The sequence below is a fragment of the Myripristis murdjan genome, chromosome 11, assembly GCF_902150065.1.
Source record: "Myripristis murdjan chromosome 11, fMyrMur1.1, whole genome shotgun sequence".
In the NCBI taxonomy this organism is placed as follows: domain Eukaryota; kingdom Metazoa; phylum Chordata; class Actinopteri; order Holocentriformes; family Holocentridae; genus Myripristis; species Myripristis murdjan.
In genome coordinates this window covers 19113231-19141217 of record NC_043990.1, presented here as the reverse complement: position 1 = coordinate 19141217, position 27987 = coordinate 19113231, and the positions used below count along the sequence as shown (strand labels likewise).

At 42.3% G+C, this 27987-nt stretch overlaps 1 protein-coding gene across 2 annotated transcripts in view; it reads right to left on the bottom strand.

The window, feature by feature from the left end:
* Positions 1 to 27987, bottom strand: part of gabbr2 (gamma-aminobutyric acid (GABA) B receptor, 2) — a 194593-nt gene that overhangs the window by 94175 nt on the left and 72431 nt on the right. For both annotated transcript variants that reach the window (XM_030064382.1, XM_030064383.1), the window contains exon 3: positions 735 to 905. In XM_030064382.1, coding sequence (XP_029920242.1) covers positions 735 to 905 — 171 coding nt within the window. The remainder of the gene's footprint in view (positions 1 to 734; positions 906 to 27987) is intronic.

The window sequence follows — 27987 nt, the reverse complement described above, 5'->3', positions numbered from 1 at the left end:
GGAGAAATGACCAACCCGTCAGTCAATTACAACCCCCTGACCCATGAAATCATTCACATAAAAAAACAAATTGTTCATTTTTATTCCCACTTTGCAAGCATGATGCTAAAATAATCCAGGCCAAAGATAATTGCTAAGTGAAAACCGTAGCATCCTCCTCAAATGTCCCCCATTTGTTGGACAAAATCAGATGTGACCAGGCCTTGAGGACTTGTGGAGCCTAAAGAGTCCTTAGTGTGACTCTGCCCTTAGCACTGAGCATTGCAAAAAGGGCTACACACAAACACATGAAAAAAAATGCACACACAGGCCTACAGCACACCCAGCTATTACAGAGGAGTCCCAAATAATAGTGTGTCAGAAAAATAGGAATTGTGAGAATTGTGTTTTGGGATGAACTCTTGATTAAAATGCACCAGTGTGATTATGTTCACAAAACTGAAATTAGTGCTTTCTCTTGGAAAATAATTGCTTTGCAACTTCTATCATCTCTAATAATACACACTATAAATTAGCAGCAGTGCATGTTTAATCCAACATTTACAGATTCAAAATAAAGAGCAGAAAAGGCAAACATCTGTTGCAGTGCTGATGGGAGCAGTGGTCAGATCAGGCCAGTTTCCTCTGTCTGCCATCTGAGCTCTTCTCTGTCACTACGCCCCCTCAGGTTTCCTGTGCATCTCTCCGAAAATAACATTCGCAACCCCTTTACAGAGGCGACAAGAGGCACTAACCTCTGAAAAACGTTGAACATCCTGCGTGAGGGTTCCCACTCGGCTCCAGTTGTAGTAGTTGAGGAACTTCACCACAGCCGGGTTCACCGCGTTGTCGGACGGAACTGTGCGGAAGAAGTTGGGATACTTTTTCTTGTCCGCCAGAACCGGGGTTGTCGCCGCAAAGGACAGCTAAAATGACAAGAGGTGGAGGAATGCAGTGATGGATTAGTACTGTTAAGGGTTAAATGAAACCGTCCTACATTGTGCAGGCAGGATACTCAAGTTAGGAGCATGGCACTTGTGTGTTGATAAAGAAGCACTGTAGGTGCAAGTGTCACCGAACCTAAAGCCCTAATGACAGAGTTCAGATCTGAGCTTGTGCCTTGGATGTTGTTTCATGGATCATGGCAGCGACAAATGTGCATGCATGCTCATTCTCTCTCTCTCACACACACACACACACGTTCAGTCTCTGAGAATCTACTCAAGGGGTGAGAAAAAAATCAACACTCTCATATTCTTTGAAATGTCAGCGAAGCTAGCACCTTCACAGACCGCCCGCAGCGAAAAGAACTGTAAATATTGGGTGGGACTGATGCCCCCTGGGATGCATGCATGACCTTACTGTAGCTGGGTGCATACACAGTGCCTGTGTGTGTGTGTGTGTGTGTGTGTGTGTGTGTTACTCTGACGGCCAGTATGTGTATGTTTTGATAAAGGTAAAGGAACAGCTTCGGGATGTGATTCCTCTCCAGCTTGAAAAGGTAAAAGCATTCTCTCCCACTTTCACAGCTTCACACGGAGGCAGTTTGAATTAAGTTCCTTCTCCCAACCCCAACTTAGCATAAAATGTGCTGCACCTCAGACACTAATTGCCTTTTTAGACACACCTATCGTTCCATTCAAACACTGCAACCTATAAGCACATTAAAATGAATTTGGGTTCCTGGAAAAAAGGAGAGTACACCAAAACATGAAAGGTAAGGCAGGTTTTTCCAGAGCTTTAGCACACTAACAAGCAAAATATAATGTGGCCTAAAGTCCCCTTGAATCCAGTATACTTACAGTTGGTAAATGTTGAGTGTGCAAGTTATGCTGTTAATTGGGTGAATACAAGCTGCTAAGTTGTACTGGAGAATTCATCAAGTAACTGTATTGTTATGGAAAAATGTCTGCTACTGTGCGCCAGTGGTGGTATTCCTATGTTTGTGGCCAACTCTCTTTTAGTCTGTTTTATTAATGTTTTTACCAATATTTAAGTGAAAACTGTACAAAACCAAGACTTTCTCTCACTCTCTCTCACAACTGTAGCACTGTATTGATCCACAATGGCAGTAGTGTCATAAACCGTAATGACGCACTAGCCCTTGGGATATACTCACACACACACACACACACACACACGCCGCCACCACCACCACCACCACCAGTGTCCTCAATCCCACCCACCCCACCTTTCATGTTTCATTTCCATACTAATCAAGTCTTGCTCACTCTCTTCCACTTTGTAGCACATTATCCACAATAGGCACTAATTTTCTCTAGAGGGAAAAATAGCTGTAATTAATTTCTGCATCCAGATCCAGATGACTTGTAAGTCTGTACACACTGTACACTGTAACAAGCAGCATGCACAAGAACAAAGATCCACAGATGAATTGTTTCCTTTAAACAGTTCAAATTTCATTTATACTGTATGGCTTCACCACTATTATTGTTAATAGTAATAAGAACAGTATTTGAAATGTTTCTTATCAGTGATTTTATTTGACAAAAACAACAACAATGACAAAAACTGTTATAATTTGACATTAAGGCCACATTTTTACAAACAAGAAGCTAGGAAACAACCTGATCCTGAGACCTGATTGCGGCACAATCAGGTTTAATAACCTCAGTTTCTCAAAAACGTTGGCATTTGTTGTTGATGAACACCTGCATTACATAAAGAGCAACAAAACGCATCACTGTGAATGTTTAGCCATGCTCATCCTGCAGCGGCTGACTAGCTAGCCGTTGAGCTGAGATACTGTTACTGCTCTCCATTTCCAATGCCCCGCTGTATCTGTGTTCAATTTAATGAGTGATATAACTGAGCGCAGGGTTAATTGCATTCTTCGTGGAGATGAAGCAGAGATGAACCTTGCGATTCATGATAACGATCAAAACTAGGATATTGTCATTCTGACAGAGAGCCAGAGGTATGCCCGCAGATTTCCTGAAAATAAGTGAAAGCCTAAAGGAGTTCAAGCACCACCTAACTGTAGGGTGTGATCCCCTCATTAAGCTATACTCAATTTTCCACACCCTATTAATTTATCACAATATCAGCGACATAATTATACCTGGCTCTTATTGTAAAATCATGCAGTATACAGTTGATCTTGATTTGGCCACATGACAATGCAGCTAAATTGCATGCTGGCTTGGGCTTGAATGTCCTTTCAGTGAATCTTGCCCTTTGACAGGCCTTTGCCCAACCTGCAGGAAACCTGCAGTGGCCCACTGTACTATACTTTTTTTTTTTACACAGACCCATAGGGTTTTGCTTTCACATATCAAAAGGGAGGGCTTTTAAAACAACACACGGATTACAGCCATCAATTAAGTGGGAAGAAAGGCCTTTATCTTGCTACGAGTGCTAAATCCAAAATCACCCACCAGTCTTAGAGGGCTTTAAGGGGTCTTTCCACTGTTGTCTTAATCTCCATTTAGCTAAGACTGTTTGCTATACCCACACCGGGAGAAGCTCCAATGGATCTCCAATGAAAGCTAGAGATTTTCCCAAACCAAAGTGATTGCATCCAGGTCTCCCATGAGTGCCGTGGGAGGAGTCATCTGTGGTCAGAGGCACCACAACTTTGTCCTTCTCTTCTAACATGCTTTAGCTTGGTTCATCTCACTGTGTGATTTATGTTTTCTGCTTATGGCACAATTTTATACCAGTTTGAAAATTATTGCTGACCCATGCTCACATGACATGAAACTGTAACTGAAGTGCAAATATTGGTTTTCCATGTCTTTTGCTTTTGGAGGGAAAACAACATAAATGTTGGTTTTCGCAGGGTTATGACCCTCTCACTGCTGTTCTACATCACAGCTGGGTCAGCTCAAGGTTGGGGACAAGGGTTTGAAATGTGTGAGAATTAACAGTGAACACATTTATTTTCTTATCTGACAAACCAAATGAATCCTGGAAACCAGATCAATCCAGTTTCACCCAAGATTTCACTTTTCTTTCTTACTTTTTTCTTCAGGTACTGTGTTGAACCACATTGGACGAGTGGTCCTAAAACTGTAGCCTAATCTCCAGGTGCCAAAACAGGGTGCAGTGAGCTTGTTTGAGACAGCTTGAGGTGCGCAAGGGTAAACACAACAATTGTAGCTAATATTGTTCACTTATTGGAGAACATTATTGAAAAAAATCAACAGAAAACATCAAGGGAGTAATCAATTTTCAATTTACTGCTGTCTTACAAAGAAAACTAGGTCATGTGGTGACCCATAAGGTTCACTGAATTTGGGTCAACAGATGTGTGGGGCTAAAGGCCTTGACGTATAAAGCTCTTCTATTACATCTGACAAATCAAACTAACCCTTGTCTCAATCTCAGCACATTTGTACCTCACAGCATCTTGTGTCATGTGGTTCAATACATCCAAGAGGAAAAAGACCTGAAAAGAGGATTGTTCCTTCACAGAAGATTCATCTTTTCTCTTGAGGTGTTCTTGAAGGCACACTTGGACAAAATTACCGCACCATATAGGAGGACTATAGGATATCACTGGTTGCACTGTTTTGAACCAAAATGGACTATAAAGTACATATGTTTTCTCTGCAGCAGATAAAACTGTAGTACTGTGGAGAGAAAACACTGTTTTGAGTAATACTATCCACTAGGTAGTATCACCCAGGAATTACAGATTTTTCTTTTTGTTTGATTCTGGGGATAAAAGACAGAAGTTGCATAGAAATAAAACTCTGCATGGTCATTAAATCCAGGTCATTTGATGTGTGGGGCTAAAGATTACCGAGATAAGAAACATGAATAAATAAATTATCTGATTTGACAGTTCAAAGAAATGCAAGTTGACGGGTCAGTGCACGTCACCTGGCACCGCTTTGTGAGGACAAATTATTAAAACAGTCAAAATGAGAGGGAGTTCCAGCATATTATTTTAACATATTATGATGAATGTATTATTTAAAGATCAGGCTGGTCTTTATCTAACTCTGCACAGCCTTATTCAAAGGGAAAGACAAAAATAGCTCAATGATATCACACATCTGAGAGTAGTAGCTTATGTAAGAGGGTTTTAAAGAGGACCAGTCCGAGTAGGATGGTCTTTTATAGAGAGCCCTACATGGCTGTCAGATGTAAATGCTTGCAAGCGCACACACAGATCACACATACAGGTAAAGGCAAAACACACAGAGTCTCTATCCGCGGCTGTCTGTGATACACACGGCCTAGATCAGCCTCTGTGTGCCAGTGGTAATTAAAAGTGCGGCGATGGGCTCTGGGCTGCCTTTCCCTCTCATCTCACTACAAGGTCAGCCAGCCTCCAGGTAATGCCACTGGTGATCTGTCTGGTCCCCGTGAGACATAACGTCTTTGTGAATACTGAGGTGAATTGCTGATACCATCGTGGTGGTGATCTATTCAGACATGCTGTACACACAGCCGCTTATCACATTCTATTTGAACTGAGTACAAAAGCTTGGCTGCTCTTATTCAAGTCACAATCAAACTGGTTTTATGTTTATGCACAGACAGACAGTGAGGCAGGAGCACAGAAGGGAAAGACAGAGAAGGGGATGACTTTTGCTAACCTATTCACCAACGGTGAATAGATTCTTGTATATCAGATTCTGTGACACTTTGCTGAAAGTGAATGAGAGTCACGAGATAACATTTCATGCTAAACAGTCAGTTTCACCAGGTGGTGCATTGTTGGGCTTCAGGAATAACCAGCGCTGCCTGTCATCTTCTCACGCAAACACTGGCCCGCACTGGGCTAACGGTGAGCTTAGTGAATTAAGTGTCCATTTGATGGAGAAGGTAATTGCTTTACACTCAGTTGCTATTAGTACCCTATACAAAGAGTTAGCTGCTGTGAATGAGTGGGTGAGTTGACGCTGGTATGCCTTTCTGTCTGCATGAGAAGACAGACCACTACAGCTTTCCTGCAGCATACACTTTACCTTTAGGAAGACACAGCCTATTTTTTTTTTTTTTTATTATCTATATATATATATATATATATATACATACATATATATATACATACATATATATATATATATATATATATATATATATATATATATATATATATATATGTATAGTACAGGGCACTGCCTTTTTCCTTCATTATAACTCTCCACTCTTTCTCACCAGCATCTATTCAAAAATCTCCCTTTGTCTCTCTTTTATATCTTTTTGCAAGGTACCTGCCTGATTTGGCATGGTTTGGGGACTGGGAATCAATATTGTATAAATTAAAGGCGGAAAAATGCCCTACAACATTTGCTAGCACAAGCAGTAAGAGGGAGAAAGAAGAAAGATGCAAGAGTGTGTCTAATCGCATTGATGGATCTACTAGCATTGATTGGTCCTGGCGGGACCGTTTTGCAATAGGCTCTGTTGGTGCTAATTGTCTGGTTGGCCTTTGAATAATGAAGTAGCTAGCATGGAGAAGCTCTGTTAGATAAAAGATGAATGGTAGGTAAATACCAACTCAGTCATATTGGTTTGCTCATGCCTGGCTGTCATGTTTATGATACCGCTGGTGTTACATCATTGACTAATCTGACAGTATGGTTATGTAATCTGACAGCACCGCCAATATGGCTATTCTAATCACACAAACACACACAAACACAAACACACTTCGTTGCATAGTCCCTGTGCTTGTGCTTTTGTAACCTAGAAAGAAAGACGTAGAATGAGTTGGGAAAGAGAGGTGGGCGAGGAGAATTTATGTTGCAATAATTCTTCCAAATGACTCCATTTGAAGAAAATGAATGTTACCACACCAGTGTTTACCACTTCTCCAATTGGAGGTACTCAGAAACAAGTTGCTCGCCCTCACACTTTGACCAAGAACCTAGATCAAATATTGATGAGGCCATAAGTTTGGTAGAACAGCATGATCGATATTGCAACTACACACTGAGCAGCATAAAAAAAAACATCCTAAGCTAAACAGTACAACCCATATTAAGATCCTTAACCAGCACCAAAGTCTTCACCATACAAGACACAAAACAAAACTACTTCCCATATAGGCAGATGATTTTGGAGGACAGTGATACATTTCCTGTTTCCCAGTGTGGACACAAGGGAAATATGTTGCAGGACTTAAGGGATATCGATACGACATGATCAGCAGGTCACCTGGAGGTCACAGATGAAGTGATGAATGACCAAGGGGACTTCCCCAAACACTCCGATGTTCAGTTAGTAAATATTAACATGACAGTGGGTAAGTCAGCTGCATGCAAGGCACACATATTGTCAAGTGGAAAACACTCAGCACGGACAAACTCAAAACTCCAAACAGATAGAAAGATTTCCCCCTCCAACCCATATATGTATGCTGCACAAAATCATCTTAAAAATCCACATAATTTAGTAATGCCAAAAAAAAAGCCTGAATTTTTAAAATCAAGTTAAAATCAGCTAACATAATGAATGATAACATAATTTCACTTCCAAAGTTAATCAGCTTGTTTCAGAAATTATTTTAAATCAAGCAATAGTATTTGAATCAAGCAATAGTATTTTAGCACCAGCAGAATAATCTGATGTATTTACAGCTACAAGATTGCAAGTGAAATGATCTCTTCTCATTGGAGCATATCATTGCTTGTTTGGGGGAAAAAACAAAAAAACAAAAAAACAAAAACAACATGGATCAAATGTGGAGATAGACATTTTTCATTTTGATAAAGGAAAAGGGGGTTTCGTTGCACGCTTTATGTGGTCATTGCATGCAACACACTTGGAGAGAGGCAACGTCTGTGAGTCACAGCGTCGAAAAGGAAAGCCTTCATAACCACGAGGGATAGTATCAAACAACTTTAAACGCTCAACCCACCTGCACCTATTATCTCTACGCTCGCCCACAACACAATACATTCAAAGCCCACCCATCTCGCCTCCTTCCTGCCAGAGCCCTGGGACCCCATGTAGAGTAACAGCCAGGTAATCATGGTGCTGTTGATCAGGAAGCACGGAGGTGGTCCTGGGGTTTATTCAATATTCAGGAGAGGCATTTGGTGCACTGTGGGGGCGCCCCAGCTAGAAATCTGGTGGTAAGGGAGAAGCTTTGGACCCCACACCGGCCACAGCCAGAATTCATTAGCACTATGGTGGAGGAGGGAGGGACAGCACAAAAGAGAGGGTGATATGTTAATGTAGGAGGAAGGGAGTGATAGGCCCAGCAGTGATGAAACAGTCATGGGTGGAGGTGGGAAGACAATGATGAGAGATAGAGCACAGGGAGAGGAAGAGATGAGGAAGGAGTCGTGTGCCAGTGGTGATAAAATATAAGGGAGCTCCTGGTAAGGTATAATATTACGCCGAATGATGATCTCTATAATGAAGTTTGTGTATGTGTTTTTGTGCACAGTCACGCACACATATTCATGCGTATCTATATACCAGATTAGCGTATGGCTCAGTCAAGCATGTGTTGGCGGCAAAAGCTGCAAAGCATTCCCTCCAATTATGGAGATGGGAGCAAAGCAGCGCAGGGAAGTTGTCTCATTTTAAAGTTTGAGGCTAAATGGAGAAAAGCAGCTCTGCTCGACTCCACAGCAATTTGGCTCTGTGATGTGAGAGTAATGGAGAACATATTGCTGCATGAATTGTGTACCACGGGAGAGATCGGATGTTCTAATAGCACACAACAGGAACAGCAGGTTTTTTTTCCAGTGATATTCCACACACTGCACAGTAGGATAGGAGAGATTATAGCTTCAAGCACATGCTTGGATAGGTGTGTGTGTGTGTGTGTAGACATACATACACACACACACACACATTTAAACATATGCATATACACACACACACACATATATATAAATATATATATTTATATATTTGTATATATATAAATATATATGCGTGTGTGCGTATACTTATACTATGAAGGAATAAAGAGCTGTGTGGAGAAAATGATGTACTTGCTGGGCCGTTTTACCACACACACACAGACACACACACACACACACACATATTCAGTGGAAGATATCACAATCGATTTTACAAAGTATTGGCCTCTCCTTTCGTCAAATGGCTGGGAGCTACTGGGAGATGAGACACATTAGCCATATGTGTTATCTGTGTGCACACATGCTGTGTGTGCGTGTGTACGTGCTGGAGGGCTCAGGTATCTGGCAGCACCAGGAGGATGGGCGGCAAAGGGTGATAGTGGTGACCCTGATAAACACATGTACATCTAGCCATAGGGAAGCATCCACAATAATAATTTAGGGGATTTAACCCCAATTATGCTGCTCATTCTTGCCATGCCTTGTTTAGAGGCAATTATATATCAAACGTTGAAACGTGATGAGAAAACAATAGACTTCTTCCATTCAGTCATGTGTAGAATAAATATTTGGGATATGGGGGAAAGGTCCAACCCACTAGTAGCCTAGATAATTAGAGAAAATTTAAAGCTACCTTTGTGAGATCAGACCCTGTGGCTGGTTTTAAACAGGGCTCATGGCCCTTTTGATGTCTTGCTCATTCTATCTTAGCTCAAAATGCATTTGCTCTGAAATCAGTGCAAAGTAGGCTACTATTAAAGCAGAATGTGAATTCCTAAGAATTGTGTTAAAGCATAAAATTAATAATGGAAAAAATATTCTGTGCAAAAAAGTGCAATTCATGCAGTTCATAACATAATTATAGGAGTTAATCATACTTAATAATTAGGTTAGGATATTTGGATTTGAGGATCTGGAATACTTTTTGCACATCATTTTCTTTGCTTTTACCATTCTGTTTTACCATTCTTGCGAAGGAAGTTTTATACCAGGTCATCTCAGTACATCCTTTTTAAAGTGCAGGGTGCAATCTGCTTCACAACTGCGGTGCACAGTCTACCTGTGTCACGCACAGATGGCATTTAATTCCTGTTTTTTGGTGTTTCAGAGAATAAATTAATTATCATCCCTCCATCACTATAAATGAAAGTACCAATGATTCACAGAAAAGGTCCACAGAATTAGAGCCATCTGAGTTTCCATATTTACTGATGCAAGGATGATATTTCATATCTGAGAAACCTCAAACTGCAATCAAACCCTATAAACTAACACTCATGTGGAGTCATTGTGTAACACAAAAAAGGCCAATACTGGGTGGATATTTTTACATGGCAGAAAATCTCCATCTTAATGATAATAATAAATTTTTCTTTTAAAAAAAAATGAGAGAGAAATCTGCCAGAGATGAAACAACCCCACTTGTTTCTAATGCTAATCGGTTGGTTTCCAGAGTTTTCATGAATCAAGAGTCATTTTCTTGGTACTGCTGTGGTGATCTGCCTTATTCTGCCTTATTCTGCTTTCTTAGCAACATATGTATACTTGTTTCCCAGAAAAAATCCTCAAACAAGTAAAACAGCTTTCTCTCATCCCACTGTCAGACATTTTTCCACTTATTTAAAAACACAAGATTTTTTTTTTAAGATTGAATGTGCATCTAAATGACTTCAGATGGATTTTTTTGCAATGTATACCAACTAAGCTATATTTATTGATGTTATTTGTTTTATTTGTTTTGAACACATCAAAATAAAAGGTATTTTAAACTCTCCCCAAGTCATCATGTCCTACTTTTCATGTTTGATGGACTCACTCAAATCAGTATGGAACACATTTCCTCTTGATTCTTACTTTTTTTTTTTTTCCCTGTAGCACCAAACAGTAACTTCAGCACGTAAACTTTCCCTTTTGTCATCTTTTCGAATCCCTACAGTATGACACAGTGTGTGTGTGTGTGTGTGTGTGTGGCAGGGCACTGTACATCATCACATGCCGTGCAGACGAACTGGCCTTCAGACAGGTGAGTGATGTGGCAGTGGCCGCCTTTCTAATAGCTTATGGTCTGCTGCGGCCCCTTTGTAACATGTCAATTATGATACGCTAGCTAATGCCAACACATGCCCCCACACACGCACACACACACACACACACACACACACACACAGACGCACGCACACACACACACACACACACAGACTGAGTGACGCTCTGTTTATGTCTGCTGGCCTCGCTCAGGACCCCAGCACATCACTCTAGTCTGCCGTCAATCGTTTAGAGCTGGCTTTCATCCCCCTCATTCTACCTTCTCTCCTCCTCTGTCACTCTCTGCCACTATCCCTCCCCCCAACGCCTCTTCATATCTGTCTGCTGGCTGTGTTGGCTGAGACACTGTGAAGTGTCATAGGTAGAACAAGATGTACAGGGAGCGAGGGAGAGATGGGATGGGGGGGTGGAGGGGGGTGGACAATAAAAGAGACAGAGAGGGGCAGAGGGAGACCTGCTGCAGCAAAGCCACTCAGTATCAACACATTAGAACAACTGGAGAAGGCTTCGTTACACTGTCAGCCATCAAGCTAACCACTAATCGTCATAATAATTCACTCACACACGTCAGATCGGAGGTTGAATTTTTAAGGCCTCTGTTTCAATTAGTCATTGGTCGGCTGATGAACTTGTCAGTTCTCCTTCTTGTTAATGCGACGTAAAAGAGTTTGAACTCAGATTAAAATGCTAAGAGTCTCTCTGCAGCCTGACTGCTTCAAGCCAAATCACTAACATTGACATAGCAGAGAACGCTTTGGGAATCTATTCTGTGTTCATGGGTGAGCTCAATGCTTGGCTAGCCTAACATGGCAGAGAGTCTATAGTGATCAAATGTGTGACATGGCTATGAAATCATAGATGAGGATTAGCGGTGCTTGAGAATTTAAAAAGATCGAGCTGGAATCTGGCCATAATGTGTCCATTAAACATTACAGCTTCGTGTTAGGAGTAAAAAAAAATTGTTTCATAACAGTATATGCCTATATGTATGCCTTCATGCTTTCAATGGATTTACAGTATATGAAGCTGTAAATTAAATGAGGCATAAATACAGAATGCAGAGATCTCATCATGCCTTATCGCTCCCTCACCAAACAGTTCATCGGTGCCTCTTTGACATACAGTGCAGTACGTACTTGGTATGTGAGATGTGACAGGCCCACGGAACATTAATCAATAGAAGGTGTCAGCTGTCACCGCCGTGTCTCGGGGAGTGAGAGGCGGCAGTAAGACCGCCATCAACACCCCACCGTTAGCTCTGCCATGTGACCGGCTCAAAGGACTCTGTGCCATCCATCATGTGACCGTCTGTGGAAGGGCTGCCCTTGAGCGATGGAGATGAAGGTTCTGTGGGGCATCGGCGTCACAGATGGAATCGCGGAGGAATGTTTCAAGTATCGATCGTGCGGCATCTATCGGGTGTTACAGCGCATACTGTGTGTGCCACCTTTTTGCATGTTTAATATGACACATGATGTGATGCGAGAGAGACAGCTTGACTAGGTTTTACTGCAGGTGAGACGGATAAGGTTGTCCGTAGATGGTGGAAACCTTGTGATACGGAGGAAAACTGAAAGGACGGGATGTGCAGTGGGAGGAATATACATGCATCCCACTCAGCTACTCCAGCAGAAATCTGTCAGCTGATAACTGAATGTGTTTAGGCCGAGCAGGAAAGTATCTATGGGCTATGTGGGAAATATTACACTTTCACATAGTCTCCCCCTCTCCTTTTGTAATTTCTGAAATGGCCTGAGCCATCTATTAGACTCTTCATGTGGGAAGAGGAAGGGAGGGGGTGGGCAGTAATTGCAGCATCACATCACAACTGCTTCCCATTTACAAGGCTGCTTTGAGAGTGAATGATTTTCCCTTCCTTTATTCATGCCGTATCACTGCAACCTCGGCCAACCTGAGATACAGGAAGATCAGTGAACGCTCAAGGGGAGGTGGGAGGTGGGGGATGCGGGGGGTGGGGGTCCTATGAGCGAAGGTATTCTTCCCCCTTGCTCCATAACTCCATTCTATTTATAAATTGAGATTTGATACCGTAACCTGAAATATCACTGTGCTCCCTGCTGCTGCCACTTGGCTGGCAATGAATGATTAATGAGCAGATGCTGAACTGTAGAGACCATTATTGTTCATTTTCTCCCTTCCCACCCTCCCTTCTCTCCTCTCTCCATCCATCGCTCTGTCCGCCGATTCCTTCTGGGAGGCAGGGGATTACACTGCATGAGCTAGTATTTTTCTCTGCTTACTTGGCCATCTTGTAGTGTTCACACTGCAAAAAAAAGTGTCTATCTTACCAAGCCGTTTTACCTCATAATCAAACTCAACAGCTTCTTTTCGTTGAAGGAAAAAAAAAAATCTGCTGATGGGGTGAGATAATTTTTCTTGTTTCTGTTGCAGCTTCATCTCCTTTGAGATTTTTTTGACAACAGCAACTGACAATATTAAGAAATAAGATATACCCCCATTTGTATCAAGATAATTACACTTCAAGATAATTCTTAAAAAAAAAAAAAAAAAAAAAGATTTACTTTAGAAACAAGTGAATTCATCTCATTGTAACAGCAGATTGCTTTACTTGTTTAACGTAAAATAACATTTTAACTCAATGAAAGGTTAATTGACTTGTTTAGCTGGATATTTTTTACAGTGTACTCTGTGCCTTCGCCTCTATCACCCCATTTCATTCCCCGGTTCAACCCCCCATCATATTCAATTGCTCTCTCTATATCTCTCTCTATCATTCTCTACTCATGCAGAACAAACGCTAGCTCACACGTACATGCATGATCACACCAGAATAAAACTATATACACACACAGACGCACAAGCACACACACTTACATGTGCATGCCTGAACTCACACACACACACACACACACACACACACACACACGTCACACACACACACTTTGAAAGGATTCCTCAATTTAATCTTCCAGCCAGTGAAAATAAAATGGAAAATGTGCCAGCTGAAAACTGCAAGAAATTCACTCTGTGGCGAAACGCTCTACATGTGTACTGATGCTCAATTTAGTATTGCATTACCCTACAGAACAGCCGATGAACGGCACAGTGTTACATTTATTCCATAATAGTTTATGTATGGGCGGTGCAGGGGAAACCCACACACAGGCAATTCATGTCTTGAGTGGGCCAACATTCCATTTGAGACACGGCCAACATTTGCGACTGACTAACTATCATTTAAGTTGGCAGACATGGGACTCTATCTCGCTCATTTGGTTCAAAATGCTCAGATGTGAGTCTTCCCCTTGCTTTTCAATTAAATTGTTGATGAGGGGAGTGATAAATAAAGCATGGGTACACAGAACACACACGCCATGAAGGAGCGAGAGAGCAGGAAGAGAAAAAACACATGCAGCCTCGCTGCCAAAGAGGAGGAGGAGGATGCTGGGAACACCCAGATGGTTTCATATGCAACGCTGTCTCCCTCTCCTGTTCTCCTTTACATTGTTTTTTTTTCTCTCTCCGTCTCTCTTTCTCTCTCTTGTTCTCCGAGGACAGGCCACATCTTGTTTTGAAGTAAACGGGAACAAGAAAATGAGTTGGGGGGAAAAAGGAGAGGATGCGTTCTGATTGCTCCTGAGCAGCTGAAGCCCTGCAGAATTATGTGTCAAGTTCTGAAACCGTTCCATTGAACACCGAGTGCCTGATGCCTCTCTATCACATTTCTTATTTCAAGGACTTCTTCTTTACCTCTCTCTCTCTCTCTCTCTCTCTGTATCAGTCTGTATTCATGTGTGTAAATTACCATTAGATCAGGCTGGCATGCGCGTGTCTCCTGTTTGTGCGTCAAGGCTGGGATTCACATTACAGAGGTCAGGCAATACGGAGCTGCTGCACGGCTGGAAAACTTCCAGTGACTTGTCCTAGGAAAGGGAGCTTGTGCTGCGAGGGCCGCTGTGAGGGGTTATCCGTGAAAGAGCTCCCCTGAAATCAATATTACTCAGGCTACCAAGCCCGTTTCCCTCTTTCACTCTCGCTTTCTCCATTCACAAAAAAAAGAGACAAAAAGGTAATCCTCCAGTTTCATCACAACTGCTCTCGCTCCTCCCTCCTTTCATCTGTGACTCTCTCTCTCTTCATCTCTCTCCATTAGAGGACACTAATTTGATTTACAGGCCATCTTCCCCTTGCTTACAGCCAAGCATGCCTAGAGATATTTGTCTAGGGATGAAGGGGCACAACATGCTTTTACACATGTCTCCCCACTACAAGGCTAATGTATTATTTAAACATTAACGTGGTTATGGTTATGAACAATTTATGATTCTGGAGAATTTCATAGCAACTCAAAACTGATTCAGAGGACTGTGGTGCTTCAAGCCGTGGCAGTTTCTAATGTTATTTGAGTCCTCTCTTTCTTTAGGGGATTGTTTTTGCACTTGGTTGGACTGTTAAATACTAGCCAATGGCTTTTTAAAATGTCCCTACACTGTGCCCATCGCCATGGGTCAAAATGTGACATTATTTCTGAACCACTGAAAACTATGAAACAAGACACTAATATGAACATGATGGTAAAAGAGTGCGAGGCTAGAGCTATTTGTTGTGCTGTATCTAGGCAGAAAATCTGTGATAAATGGAGGAAAATGTGTGGGAGTGAAAGTTAAACTGATGACAATATGGGTACAGATTTTAAAAGACAATTGCTGATTAATTTGCTAATGTTGACCTCATCGTTAGTGTGAACTGGAGTATTCATGCAGACAGACACACAAACACACACACACACACACACACACACACACTCCTCCTAGCTCCTCTGCAGCCTTTCTCAAACGGATGATTCAAGAACACATTTAACAAGTAAGGGAGGACAAAATAGACGAGTTGCCTCCTGTTTTGTAGTGGGGGGTTGCAGAGTGGTGTTATCACTCCCTTGATCCGCCATGAGCCTCCCAGCGAGCGCCGCAGGGAATGCATTATCAACCCACTTACAAAAAAAAAAAAAAAACACTCAATTGAGATGCACTGAGAGATGATTGTATTTTTAGAGACAGCTCTTTTTTGGACAGATGAACTGTATACCTGTGGCAGATGCTGGATTACAGGAGGCATGTGAGCATGCACATTTGCATACTTAAGTAGTCAAAGTCACAGACACCACACATGCCCTGCTGTGACACAAACAGACACAGACACACACAAACGGCCCATATGTTATGTGCAGGGCACTCAGGTGCTGCACTGTAGTTCCTCAGAGGAAAAGAATGGGCATTGTGGGGGTTGAAGCACTTCCAGAAAAGACAGAAAAAGAGTCCGACACAGAGCAGGATGTGGTTCACCGGGTAGAACGCATACCACGTATCAAGGCTAAGTCTGCACCACAGCAGCCTGGGTTCAAATACAGCCGGGACCCTTTGTCTCTCTCTCTGCTGTCACTATTCACAGAGTCGACTCAGGATAAATGACTGCTCATGAGAAGAAACTCTGAATTTCATTCACAGAGAAGCTGCATGCATTTTTCCTGTATTGGCATTGTGAATGTAATGTTGACAAAAATTACAAGATGGCAACTCTGAAGTCTAAATCTCCATGAATGCAGAGTTAGACATTTCCAGCTGAACAGTTTGGATGTATGCAAGGCAATGTATTACAGAAAAAAAAAGTTAAATAAAACCCATTAGAACGCACTGTTTGCAACCATTTTGGGGTGTACAATTTTGAAATGTATTTTACTGTTGCAGCTTTACCGCTGTCAGAAAGTGCATTTATAATGTATTTTGAGGCCAAAACCAAGAGTGAATGTTAGTAAGAAGCTGCATAACAGGTTTCTTGTCATTAAATCGAGCAGTGAGGTTGTGCTTTGTAGTCTTACAAATGATGAGTACTGACATTTATTATGGCCTGGGTTGAGAAATACTGAACCTACACTTTCATATGTTCTTTTTTTCTGTTCACAGGGTGATTGTACTTGTCACCAACAGCAAGATGTGTGAGACCAGACGGTACAGCCAAGAAAAATACTGCAGCTGAATAAACCACAGGGGGACTAGAACTGAATAATCAAACGTGGCTCTTCACTCAGCCCTCATTTCCTGACATGTGACCCGCCTTGGGCTTGGTGGATTATTACTAACAGATTATTCCTCCAGAACCGGAGAGGAGCCATGCCCCAGGGCTTCACCAAGCCAGGGACAGCCCTGCCCCCTGGGGAGAGAAGGAGGCAGAGGCTGGGTAGTTTGCCTGGTCCTCTGAGGTCCACTGCAACACACTGGAAGGCCTTCTTTGCTTTAGGGGGAAATGTACACATTACATGCACATACACATTCTGGCACTGTGGAATATAGAGAGCTTTATGTTGTTTTCTTTTTCCACTCAATTTATTACCCAAAACATACAGTTGGCTCATAAAGCATTGATGAGTCTGTTTTGGCCTTAGTCTATATGACTCTCTTACTCATAAAGCATTAATGTGAATGCTCTTTAACTAGAAAATGAGGCATATTGCACAATAAAAACGGCAGGGAGGGAGAGACAAAGTGAAGGAGACAGAGATTATTAGATGGCATAATAAAAAAAGAGAGAGAGAGTACGGTGGATACACAAATTGCTTAAGTCGTACAAATTGCGGGCTGAAGGATGGTTACCTCCACATATAACAATGATGCCATTGTGGCCTGGATTTCAAGCACGTGTGCATGTGTGTATGTGTGTGTGTTTGTTCATTTTTTCACTGCTGCGAAAAATAGCAAAAGGTACCTGATCTATATTGAAATCTCATATTGCGAGCTTACTGTCTATCTGTTTAACTGTGTGCTTACCTACATTCCTGTCTATCTGTCTGTGCAGCAGACTAATCAATGCAGTCACCTTGGTGACAGATATGTGAGATTGTAACTGGGACCTGTGCCACTGTGGGTGAGTCAGTGGGATTTGTTTCTGTAGCAAGCATGCTCTCCTGTCCCCTTGTTCCCTCCTCCCATGACTCGCATGATTCCCAGCACCCAATTCCTGTCCTCTCTTCTCTGATAATGAATACAAAGTGGAAGGAAGAGAGGACTGTGCAGTATATGCACTTGTTGCCTACATAAGCATTGTGGGCCTGTTAGAGGGTTTTCATGCATGAGTAGCCATGACTGACGAAATTGAGAAATAGCGTAGGACCAGAGAGGTGGAGGTAGATAGACAGAGAGAGCAGGCAGTCTGAAGAGGATTCTCCCTACATAAAGCATTTCATCTGGGCCCACTAGGCCACTGAGACTGCTCCTGGTGTACCATTGATTGCTGCCTTGGCCAACACTTTGTGATTGTGCTTTGCAGTGGTATTGACTTTGTGTTAAATCCTGGTCTGTCACAGAAACTCGCTGCTTTCCTCTTTACCTCCTCCCCCAGCCTCTCCATCTCAGACCACGTCCAGTCCTCTCATAATGATGCATAGTCTGTGGCTACGAAAAAGCCTTTCCTTTCACACTGCAGTGTGTTTTTTAATTCCTTAGCAGTGGTTAAGAAACAATTACGACAATTGCAGCAATTGGCACAGCTCCACACAGGCAAGGCAGCAAGGCATTATTATGAATCCCAATACAATTCCCAGTACAAGCACTGTTATTGGGCAGGAAATTCACTGTGCCTACTGCGCATTTGCTTTAGCAGCTTTGATATGACAATCATGAAACACCTTATCCAACCTTTATCCTAACCTTAACCCTTGTGGGCGTATCTCACCCAGACCTTTATTGGGATTTATAATAAAGTCGCAGCAAGTCATGATGGCATCAGCCTCAGGGTGCTAAAAGCATATGACAGACAGCTTGCAGAGGTTTTCTAGCACCTCCTCACTCAATCTATAAATACAAAACGTGTGTGTCTGCTATGGAAAACTTTGCACATCATCCCAGTGACTGAGAGAGGGTGCCTCGTAACCTCAATCACTATAATGACCTCTCAAAGAAAGAGAGTCAGATGATTAGGCACGCCCAGTTAGGCACGCCCACATAGGAAGGGTTGTTCAAGTTTGCTCTAAATGTAATTATTATATCCCCAACAGCATTCAAAGGCAACATCTACTTGACACAATTGTGACAGTTATCTGAGTACAGAACAAGTCCAGGAAATCTAGGAGACAATGAGTTTTGGACTTTCTGCAGTTGTTTGGCAAGAGAACACCTGGCTAACACTGGTTGGAGTAATTTTATTGTTATTGCTTGCCTTTTTTTAGAGTTGCAAAGAAAGCTGAAAACAAGCTGTGCCTGCTAGCTTGAAGAATTCTTTTGTACCAGCAGCCATCCGACTGTACAACACTTCCTGTCTGAATGTCTCCAGTCTCAGTCTGCCCTGCCCGCACAAACTATCCTGGGCTATCTTCTCATTCAGTAACCCCTACATGACATTTGCTTTAACAATATGGCCATACAATATAAGACAAAATACATATCTCTGTATATGAGTGGGTACATATCTCTGGACACTTTTTCTATACATATGATGTGTGCATCTGGAGGATTTCATAAGGAATTAACAAACTAACAGAGCACTGTATATGTTGTCAGCTGTTTGCTAATGTAATAAATTCAATGAGGTGTATAGTTTACTTATAGTTTGAGTGTTAGAAACATTAATCTACCTATCAAGAGCACTGGTGCAGCTCTCTGAAACTGCTTTCAGTCAGGTCCATATATGATACATATGTGTGGGCATGTTGGCACATGCAAATACATATAAATGCAACATTACCATGTTGCTTTCAAACACACTCCAATATTTTCTCCTTATTTTCATCTCCTTTCTGTCCTCCTCTTTCCTCATTTCAACCTTTTCCCTCCTTTCCAACTGTATTAGAACCTTTATTTGATATTCACAAAATGCATTACTGTGCTGAGCAACCTTTCCCACCCTCAGGGGAGGCTACGCTCGGCGGCTTCTCCAAAGAGAGAAGAGAACAGCAGATTCCTCTCCACTGCTCAACAGCCGTCCAGTCCTCTGGGCAACAACTCCGCTGCTTCCCTGCTTGTCAGAACACCTCTTTGCCATGCAAATTGCTTTGTTTTCTGACGCTTTCTCTTCCCAAGCATACCCTCAGAGCAAAAGGGAGTTTGGAAGGAGAAAAAAAGATTCTTGTTTTTCCCTATTTCAAAACTCAGGCTTTGAAACAGTTTGGGCCCCTGTTGAGGGGGGAAATGGTACGTCCTGGTGGATTTATGACTACAGGGTCAAAGAGGTGGAAGGGGATGGGGTTCCACTGGGGAGCTCAGGCAGGGGCTGGAGGGGGGGGGGGCACCTGGAGTTTGTTGTGAAGTAGAGAGAGAGGTTATAGTTATAGTTAGAGTTTCTAAAAACAGATAAGTGTGTGCTGGTGTGTGTGTGTGTGTGTGTGTGTGTGTGTGTGTGTGTGTGTGTGTGTGTGTCCTGGTTCTGTCAGCAGGACAGTGGTAATACTTTCTTCTAAGAGACAACTATTCAGTAGCAGATTTTTTCTTTATACCCCTTCTCTAAGCCACATTTTTTAGATCCTCTTTTCTTTGTCCTGAAGTTTGGTGGGTCACATCTGCCTCCTATGAATCATTTAATTTAAAACTTTCACCATTACCAAAAAAATTATACATTTACACATACATGCATGTATACATACACACATTTCATTTCTGCATGCATAAACAACACAAAGTTTGTAATGTCTGATGCAACAAGACTAGTTTGTTCTCTTGCAATGCTGAACTGCCTCCCCACCACCATCTTCTCTCCCCTCTGTCTGCATCATAAACAAACACACACACACACACACACACACACACACACACACACACACACACACACACACACACACACACTTGCTTTTATTTCATCCATCCATACTGTTTTATTTCATCTACCCACCTCCCATCCATGCCAACTTCCACTCCCTGGGTATCTGTGTGATTGATGGAGCTTTGAGGAGAAAGGGAAGGCGAGTGAATCCAGGATTCACCTCCCTGGAGTGTGGCAGTGGGGTTGGTGAGCACCTCCCTTTGGCTACACACACACACACACACACACACACATACACATACACAACGACACACTGAAAAGCAAATGCAAAGGCTTTCCCCTCGTGTGTGTCCGCCCAGAAGGCACCCTGTGGTGAGTCTAACATCAATAAGGTTCTGCACCACAGACCCCACAGCGACCAAAACCAGATACAATCCAAGGTGCTCCTCTTCTTCTCTAAGTAATGATGCTACACAGTTTTTGATAGATGACAGAAACTCATCTGCTAGCATTGAACATTCACTGAGAATGTTTAATTGTTCATTTTTATCGCAAAAGAGGCAGTTAGACAAAATCAATTACCAAATATAGGGGCTTCTGGAGTGATAGTGAGAGAGAGAGAGAGAGAGAGAGAGAGAGAGAGAAGTGGAGTGTATTGTGCAAAGAGCACTTAAGTAAATGACAGAGGGTGTGAGCAGCCGATGCCCCTCCACAGACCCACTTACTCTCCTTTCGGAGGAAAGGGAATATGGAAGGGAGTTCAATGTGTGTGTGTGTCTGTATGTGTGTGTCTGTGTGTGTAACTTGTTCTTTGTCACGACTCAGAGTTGGACACACAGCATCCTGACAGTGGTTCACACTGGAAATAATCCCTCTATCTGTCTCTGTGCTACATAAACACACTCCAAATCTCATCTGAGCAGCATACAACAACAATGGATATTTACTAAGACGATATAGGTTATGATTATCCAATAAAATGTCAGTAATTTCAAACAAGAAAGTAAAGATAGTTGGAAAGAGAAGACAACACTAATGCCAGCAGCCCAGATTTCTCGGGCAGAGCATTTCAAAGGGCAGGAACCATGACAGCAAATCCCACACTATCTTTGGTGTAAAGAATTTGGAAAAGCCAAGAGGTTTTAGCCTGAGGACCTCGGGATCCTGCTGCATCCCATCTCATGAGGAATTTAAAGACGCCACATAGCCTGCAGCACAGTACTAACCAACCCTTGAATCTGCACCAGAGAAGAGTTTTATGGAAAAATACACATCTAATCAGCCTGTATCACAAACTGACAAGAGTATCATTTTGTCACAAATGTGGCCTCATGCACCTGCTTTATTTGCTCAAATTAATTTCAGGTGTCAGGCATCACCACCGGCAAGAAATCATTTTGGCACATAGGAAGTAAAAAAACCAAAAGGAACAAAACAGAAAGTCATTCTGTCCAGAGAGAGCTGGACTTGCTAATGATGGGATAACCTGCTGTGCTGTTTTTTTTTTTTTTTTTTTTTTTTTTTTTTTTCTTAATCACTTCCACCCCCAGCAGTTGCTAAGAGGAAGAAATTTACAGTTACAGTTGCGGTCCAAGGACTCTGCAGTTCACTGTCACATTACATAATTTCTGGGTAATGGAAGTTTAAACCTTTCCTCTTGGGACTGCCAAAGTGTGAAGCTGACTATTGCAGCTTTAAAAGTCATTATTACAACTAATGGGAAAAAGGTAAGGAGTGCTGCTGGACAAACAGCCCTGCAGCCCAAACAAGGAGACAGCCTGACAGGTGAACAGACATAGATCAATGTCTGATATCAAAAGCCATTGAGTGAAAAATATGTTCTCTTGCTTGGAACTGCTACACCTGCTTTTTATGGTAAGACCTCAGCACTGACATGCCATTTAGTCTTTGGTCATAATCTATAATCATCTTAACCATGACATACAGCGAGTCAGGAGAATGTCTTTTGTCCTCTCATAATTGGTGTTGGGAAGTAGGACCTTTTTCAGCACAACCGCACACCTGCTCTCTCTCTCTCTCTCTCTCTCTGTCTCTCTCTCTCTCCCTATCTCCTATAGTCTGACCGTGATTACACCACCACACAACGCTCCGCTGCAGACGTGACTAGGGTGTCAACACCACCTGCTTCCACCATCAGCATGCTGGGTATATATCAGCGTCTCATCTCCAAGACACAGGCTCCAAGGTCCCTCAATGTGAGACATGCCATTACACCCCTTTTTCCCTACTGTCGCTCTCGTTCATTGCTGGAACCGTTGGGTGTCATTGCTGTGACTCCGCTTTGTTTTGCTGTTGTTTCCTTTGATGTTGTTCTGTGGAAGACAGTAAGTTATTCTGTGGACACTGCAGGCTACCTGCTGTTTTGTATCAACGTCATATTCAACCACTCAGCAGCAGGGGTGCCCGGCATCACACAAAATACAGCTATATTCAGCTGCTGGTGTCTGAGCCGTGCTGAGGAAATGAAACATACAGTAAACCAGACATGATCTAGACTTTGTCAGTGAAGCCAGGGTCAACTTGTCCCATACTGAAATATGCCCATGTATTCACTTGAGTGTCCTTCAGCCAAGCTTGTTGCCTCGCCTCTAAACAAGTGGACGTGTGCCAACCCTCTTAAAGGCATCCCGCGCTGATCAGCTGTTCAGTCGCCATGAGGAGAGGCAGTGGAGCAGAAGGCACCTTGAGCACCTCGCTATCAGTCATCAGTAGTAAGCACTTGAAAGGAGACAGGTGAAGCTGAAGAACAGGACTGGATCTGAGCCAAAGTGTGTCACTACTGCTCTAATTTGTAGCCAAATTATGTCAACCAGAGAATAACTTTTGCCAAATTTTTGTTATTCTCATTCTTAATTAATCTTTCTTACTGTAGTAAGAGAGCAGATGAGATAAAGAAAGAGGGCAAAGGAAGAGAACTGGATTACAGCCAGCGTCGATGGTGCATGGTCTCTTAGTTGGCAAGAAAGGTGTTTTCATCGTGACCTAAGACAATTAGGTCTTCTGAAAGTGTGTCACTGTATGTGTGAACATAATTGTGTGTGTGTGTGTGTGTGTGTGTGGGGGGGGGCTCTTTGTGTAGATTCATGTGCACAGTGCATTTGTGCATGCAAGCTACATCTCTAAGTATCAAATCATGGGTGTCCAATCATGTGCCAAGTAGACTCAAATTTATGCATGTTTTCATTCCAACCCACATCACAGACAACAGGTGGGGAGCTAATTAGTGAAATCATGTCATTTTGTCTTTAGTTTGAATGAAAACCTACATACATTTGGCCTTCCCTGGCACATGATTAGTCATCATGCGCTAGTGAAGTTTCTATATGCAGCTTTAAAGGTAATCTGTTTAAAAATGGTATTCATTTATGTGGAGAGGCTAAGATAGAAGTACTATGATGCCCCAACGATAACGTCCTGGTCCTGCCTGATGATTTCCTCCATCACCCTCATGAAAAGGCTTACAAATTACCAGACAGGTAGATGAAGTTCTGATGTGAAAAGTCACAGACACCGAGAGAAACATGTTCCCAGGCTTTGAACTATTATGTCTGTCCCATGACACGTTGATAGCACCTCAGTGCAGCCCACTCTCAGAGTAAAGAGCCACCAAATAGCACAGATGAGGTTGTTAGCCTTGGTGCCCTGCCAGTGAGGGAGAATTAATTACCAAGGGTCTAAGTCAATCAGCTAGGGATTCTGAATTATTCTTCAAATGGTGTCCATGAAATAGCTTCAACTGTGAAATATGCTGTAGAGGGACTAAGGCCTGAGAAAGTAGGAACTCTCCTGGGAATTCACTTTGATGAACTGCCCTCAACACAAGTTGAATTTTTCAATGATGGCATCTGATAGCATCTGGCACGGAGGACTGCTCTATTGAGGAACACATGCTTGTGGGAGAAAGATAGAGAGAGACAAACAAAAAGTGGCCATGATCTCGCCATTGGCTATGGGGTACTACAAAGTCTGTCCAGTGAGACTGAAATCTCTCTCTGTATTTCACTGCCTTCCTTACTCCATCCTTCTTTACCTTCCCCTCCCCTTACTCTCTGTGACTTTTCAATTTCCAGAGGCCTGCAGGGGCCAAAAGGCTAGCTCAAAGAAGACTGTAAATTTTTAAAATTCCATCTCCTGGGCTATGAGTGAGACATAGCCAGAGTGTGAGGTGGAGTCGGAGTAAGACATCAAGTGACATAAAGACCCCTGAGCAGGATGAGACCGGAGATTGAATACTGCTCAAATCTGTGGTTTCTGCAGGGCAGTGATATACTTCTGTAGTAGAAGATTGTATTTGAGGTGAAATCTCCATGGGTTGTAAAGGCAAAAGGTTCCGTTAATTATCAAGCTATAGCACTCACCAACATTTCGCTGTGAACAACACTTTACACTGAAAAACAGAGGAACCCTAAAAAAGCCTAGTTTGCTGCTTCTCCTAGCCACAATCTTTTGCAGGAGCACGGTAGTGGGAAGAGTTGGCCATCAATCCTCCTGTGCTTACAGAACTGCTGAGTGGCTCCTCTCAGATTTAACCCTCTAGGTCAGACTGGGCCAGTGGGCTGCATGTGAAGCACAGGTCAGGTCCCTGCCTCCATTATAGCGGGGCTACACTAAACAGTCAAACATAATATGAACCACAACTAGAGTTAACTATTGCACTACTGCGCTTTTAAAAGACCATACCAATGATTTTGCATATTTAGCGAAATATCTATAAAATCTACAAAAAAGAAATGCATTTCTGCTACTCTTTTCCCAAAGCAAGCAGTTGTATTTCAGAACCCCAATATAATTCTTCCTTTTAGTACTTTTTCCCCATTCATTCCACTACAATATGAAAGTCAGTATATCAGTATACACACACACACACACACACACACACACACACATATATATATATATATATATATATATATAACTAGTACTCCTGCACTCTACCACTCCATCACTTTTAGCATCTCAGCACTTTAGCGTAGTTTTATTTTAACAATTTGTATTTTTATTGATATTTTGTATAAGTCTTCTTGTTGTTACCTGAGTGTGAGAAATGAATGAATGCACTGCTGCTGTAACAATTGCAATTTCCTGTGAAGGATCATTAAAGTATACTTTAATGAAGTACTTCCTTCAGCTACTCTGGCTGTAGCTTTTGTTAAGTAATAAAAAATTATCCAAAAGAGATGAGTTATTACACAAGCACTGACAGGGTATCTTTCTCGGAATAATGTTATTGTTTAATTTGGTCTTTTCTTAATATGGCTACTGCATAACCTACTAAAGGCTAAGTTAAAGTCGTTTGTTCAGTCAGACCATCTAATCTAATGGTTAAAGCCCTGGAAAACTGGAATTAAATAATTTAGTTTTTTTTTTTTTTTAAGAAATTCATCAATATTAGAAAGACCAGGGCATATTAATTCCATTTACTAGATCTAGACACTGTTTTTTTTTTTTTTGGGGGGGGAGGTGGTTGAATTGTCAGAAACACTTGCTGCAACTGTAGTTTTATTAATTTTTTTATTCTGTTTCATTCACCTAAACAATTCCTCATGGATATTCATGACAGCTGGAAAAACTCTTTTACTTGTAGTTTGACATTGTTGAAGCCCACAAATTAATATGCCTAACCTAAGAATCCTAAATCAGGCATATTAATCCTGGCACATCCTAGGCTAGGTTAGATTTAGATTTGACCAGTGGTTCCCACTCCATTTTAGAGTGCCACCTGTTGGGAGACATACCGGTTGTGTGAGGGCTTGGCGTAAACGGCAAGGACGTAGCAACCGCGTGCTGAGAATAGTGCTTGTTGCTGCTGGCTGACAGATTGCAGGCAAATTAAATTGTTTTCTCTGCCCTTGCCCTGACAAAACGACCGGTGAACCGCTGCTCCAAGGCTCATGGTGGGGCAGGTGCAACAGGACAAATACAGACCAACCTGATAAACCAGAGGATGAGATGAGGACGAAAACCTGAGATGGACGTTCCAGACAAAAACATCAAATTACGTGACAATCAAATTCTCCACATCGTTAGGAACGGGAAAACAGTTTCTTTTTTCAAAGCTTGGTTTCCTGTGGTTTTAACACTAAGTCTTATGGGAGAAATAGAGCCGTAGGCTTCAGATGATAGATCAGCAAGTGAAACAATAGGACTGTCGCATGAACCAGATCCTCTCAGCATTCTCTGTGGTGAGCGTGTTTGGCAGATCATAGCCCCCGTTCATAGACAAAAGAGACCCAGCTAAATACTCTAATGAGAAGAACTTTCCCCCCCGTAATCTGCAAATATCCGTTTAGGAAGGCAGAGGCGTGTATTCAAGGGTTCACTGCTTACTCCTTAATTATACAAATTAAGCTGATTACTCCCACTGTTCTTGGTGCTGGTGGGGACATGGAGGGAGCGTCACAACAGAGCCTAGAATCAAAGTTTACCTCTGCAGGATAAATGACAGATCCAGGTAAAAGATCCTTCCTGTGTCTTCTTAGGCTCTGTGCTCTCTGCCTATCTCTCAGTCTGCTGGATCAATGAGAGCAGGCTGGGAGGAGGAGGGGGGGGTGAGGGGGGTGGGGGTATGGAGGGCATGGAGGGACAACTGGGGGAAGGGGAAGTTATTTCAGAAGCCAATCAATGGACAAAATAAATATTTCACACTCACCAGTGCGCCATTGTTGCCTTTTGATAGCCTTTATGAATTGTCTTGAAAGCTGTGTGTGCGCACGTGTAAAGTCACACCCCCTGGCCCTATTAAAATCACTCTGCAGTGGATGAGAGGAAGCGCAGCGCAAATCATAAATCATCGTTGTACGGGCTGTCGATAAGCCATGTAAAGTTTGGATTGGGTGTGCTTTACATTTTCATGCACCATCAAAGGCTTGACACCGTGTGTGGTCCTCTCAGTTTGTCCTAATGACCCTGCAGTAAATGTCACAGATTATTATTGGCAGGGTTGTAAGTCTCATAATGTGCGGCTGGCTCTGGATTTTCCAAAGCCACGTCTGTATGTGTGTGTGTGTGTGTGTGTGTGTGTGTGGGTAGATGGGTGGTAAAAAGGAGGAAGCGCCGGTTACTTTCAATTATGTCCTCATTCATATTTAATGGTGTTTATTGGCGCTAAAGGTCAGTGTCAGTGTGTTTATGTGTGTTTCCCAACACCAAGGGAGGCGGTTGGCATCCTGCTGGTAAGTCAGCTCTGTCTCTTTAAAAATGCACACGGTTCCACCAAGGAAGCTGAGACCCCCCCCACCTTCAACCCCAGTGTTAACCTATTGAAAAGTAAATATCAAAATATCAAGTATCAAAATATCAGTCCCGTGATTCATAGTCCACCACATCCCCACTCTCCTTACTTTCTGCTATGATCCTTGTGAATAAATGTATTACGATATCTGCTGTATTTGTTGAAACAGTCTATTTAGGATTAGTA